Consider the following 2,071-nt stretch of genomic DNA (forward strand, 5'->3'; position numbering starts at 1 on the left):
ACCTGTGATACTTTTTTCAGGATTCTTTGAATAAAACGTTAAAAAGAAGAGCATTTATTTCAAATAGAAATCTTTTCTAACAATATACACTACAGTTCAAAAGTTTGGGGTCAGTGAATTTTAATTATTTCTTTTTTTGAAAGAAATTAAACATTTATTCAGCAAGGATGTGTTCAATTGTTAAGAAGTGATAGCAAAGATTTATATTGTTAGAAGTTTTTAACTTTCTATTCATCAAAGAATCCTGAAAAAAGTATCGCAGTTTCCAAAAAAAATATGTTGCCAACATTGATAATTCTAATAATAAATCAGCATATTAGAATGATTTCTTAAGGATCATCTGACACTGAAGACTGGAGTTATGATGCTGAAAATTCAGCTTTGCATCACAGGAATAAATGATATTTGAAAGGATATTTATTTTTTGTGTGTGACCAATAAGCAACAGTTTCCTCTCAGGTGTTGTCTGTAGCGTGCTGTGAATGAAATGACTCGTGAAAGCTTGTTATCTGAGAGCGGAAAGCTGAAGCGACGTTGTCCTGCTCTGTTTCTGATGTGTAACCAGGACCCTCGGTACCTCTGGACCCCATTTCCTGGTCCAACTCCTCCTCCGAGATCATTCTCAAGTGGAAACTGCCCTCCGACCCCAACGGCAACATCACTCACTACTTCGTCTACTGCCAGAAGCAGGAAGAGGATATCACGTACTACAAGTTCGACTACTGCCAGCAAGGTGCTGATCAATGAAAGCTCCTTTAGCAACATAACTGCATAACTGCTTATTAAGTGTACTTCCTCTTTCTCTCTGTTCAGGGATGAAGGTGCCGTCCCATACGCCGACACACCACGACATCAAAGAAGACCAGAAGTGGAACCAAACGGACGTGTCCGACCAGAAGGGCCGCTGCTGTGCCTGTCCTAAAACAGAGACGCAGCTGAAGAAAGAGGCCGAAGAGACTGAGTTCCGCAAGACCTTTGAGAACTACCTCCATAATGAAGTGTTTGAACCCAGGTACACAATGCTTGTGGGATGACAAATGTCATATGACACACCAGAAAACTGATAAATGATAGATGATAAATAATAAAAAGCTGATAAGAATTTAATGTTTTATTTTATATTTTAATATGATAGTATTGTGCTTTTTTTATTGTTTTTTATTTATTTATATATTTGCTTTTTTTTTTTTTTTTCAGTTCATTTTAGTTACATTTTTAGTAATTTTATTATGTCCTTTTGTTGTTTTTATGTTTCTTTTTTTATTTTTATTACTCCTTAGGTTTAATTTATTTCAGTTTAGTTTTTATTTCAATAGAATTAGTTATAAATATCTCCAGTCAATAGATGGCTCTAGTGTTAAATGGGTTCTTATTGAGCTTTTGAACATTAAGGGTCTATAGCACCATCTTCTGGTTAATTGGTTAATTGCTTTGCATGGGCCACATTGCAGCTTGACCTGTCTAAGATTGTTTATATTTATATTTTATTCATATTTGTTATATTTATGATTTAGCTTTAGTTCGGTATGAGTTTTTATTTATATAATAATTTATACATATGTATTATAGTAAATGGAAAAAAGCGAAATAAGTATAAAAACAATAGGTGTAATTTAAGTAAAATTCTGCAAATAAAATGCGGCATCTTTATCCAATTAATCAAAGAAACAATCAGATGACAAAATGAATTATCAAAGCACTGGATTCAAACATATAACATTTACATGATGTTTTCAATTAATGTTTTATAGTCTTCAATTTTACATTAAAATATAAAAATATAATCTTGGAAATAAAATGCATAACATATTTACATTAATTATTTTAGTTCATTTTTACAGTCTTCAGTTTTACATTAAAATATATATATTTTTTAAACCTTGGAATGTACAACGTTTAAATGATTTTTGTGTATATATATATATATATATATATATATATATATATATATATATATACAGTGGTGTGAAAAAGTGTTGGCCCCCTTCCTGATTTATTTTTTTGCATGTTTGTCACACTTTAATGTTTCAGATCATCAAACAAATTTAAATATTAGTCAAAGATAACACAA

The 2,071-nt window shown here is 31.2% G+C and overlaps 1 protein-coding gene across 1 annotated transcript in view; it reads left to right on the forward strand.

Moving 5' to 3' along the window:
* LOC107593049 (insulin receptor-like) overlaps nucleotides 1-2,071 on the forward strand; it is an 85,261-nt gene that overhangs the window by 71,724 nt on the left and 11,466 nt on the right. Inside the window, exons 9-10 of the mRNA XM_016282626.1 lie at nucleotides 566-733; nucleotides 814-1,012. Of these exons, the coding sequence (XP_016138112.1) occupies nucleotides 566-733; nucleotides 814-1,012 (367 nt within the window). The remainder of the gene's footprint in view (nucleotides 1-565; nucleotides 734-813; nucleotides 1,013-2,071) is intronic.

This window comes from Sinocyclocheilus grahami, unplaced genomic scaffold (genome assembly GCF_001515645.1).
Source record: "Sinocyclocheilus grahami isolate Dianchi unplaced genomic scaffold, SAMN03320097.WGS_v1.1 scaffold163.1, whole genome shotgun sequence".
Classification (NCBI taxonomy): domain Eukaryota; kingdom Metazoa; phylum Chordata; class Actinopteri; order Cypriniformes; family Cyprinidae; genus Sinocyclocheilus; species Sinocyclocheilus grahami.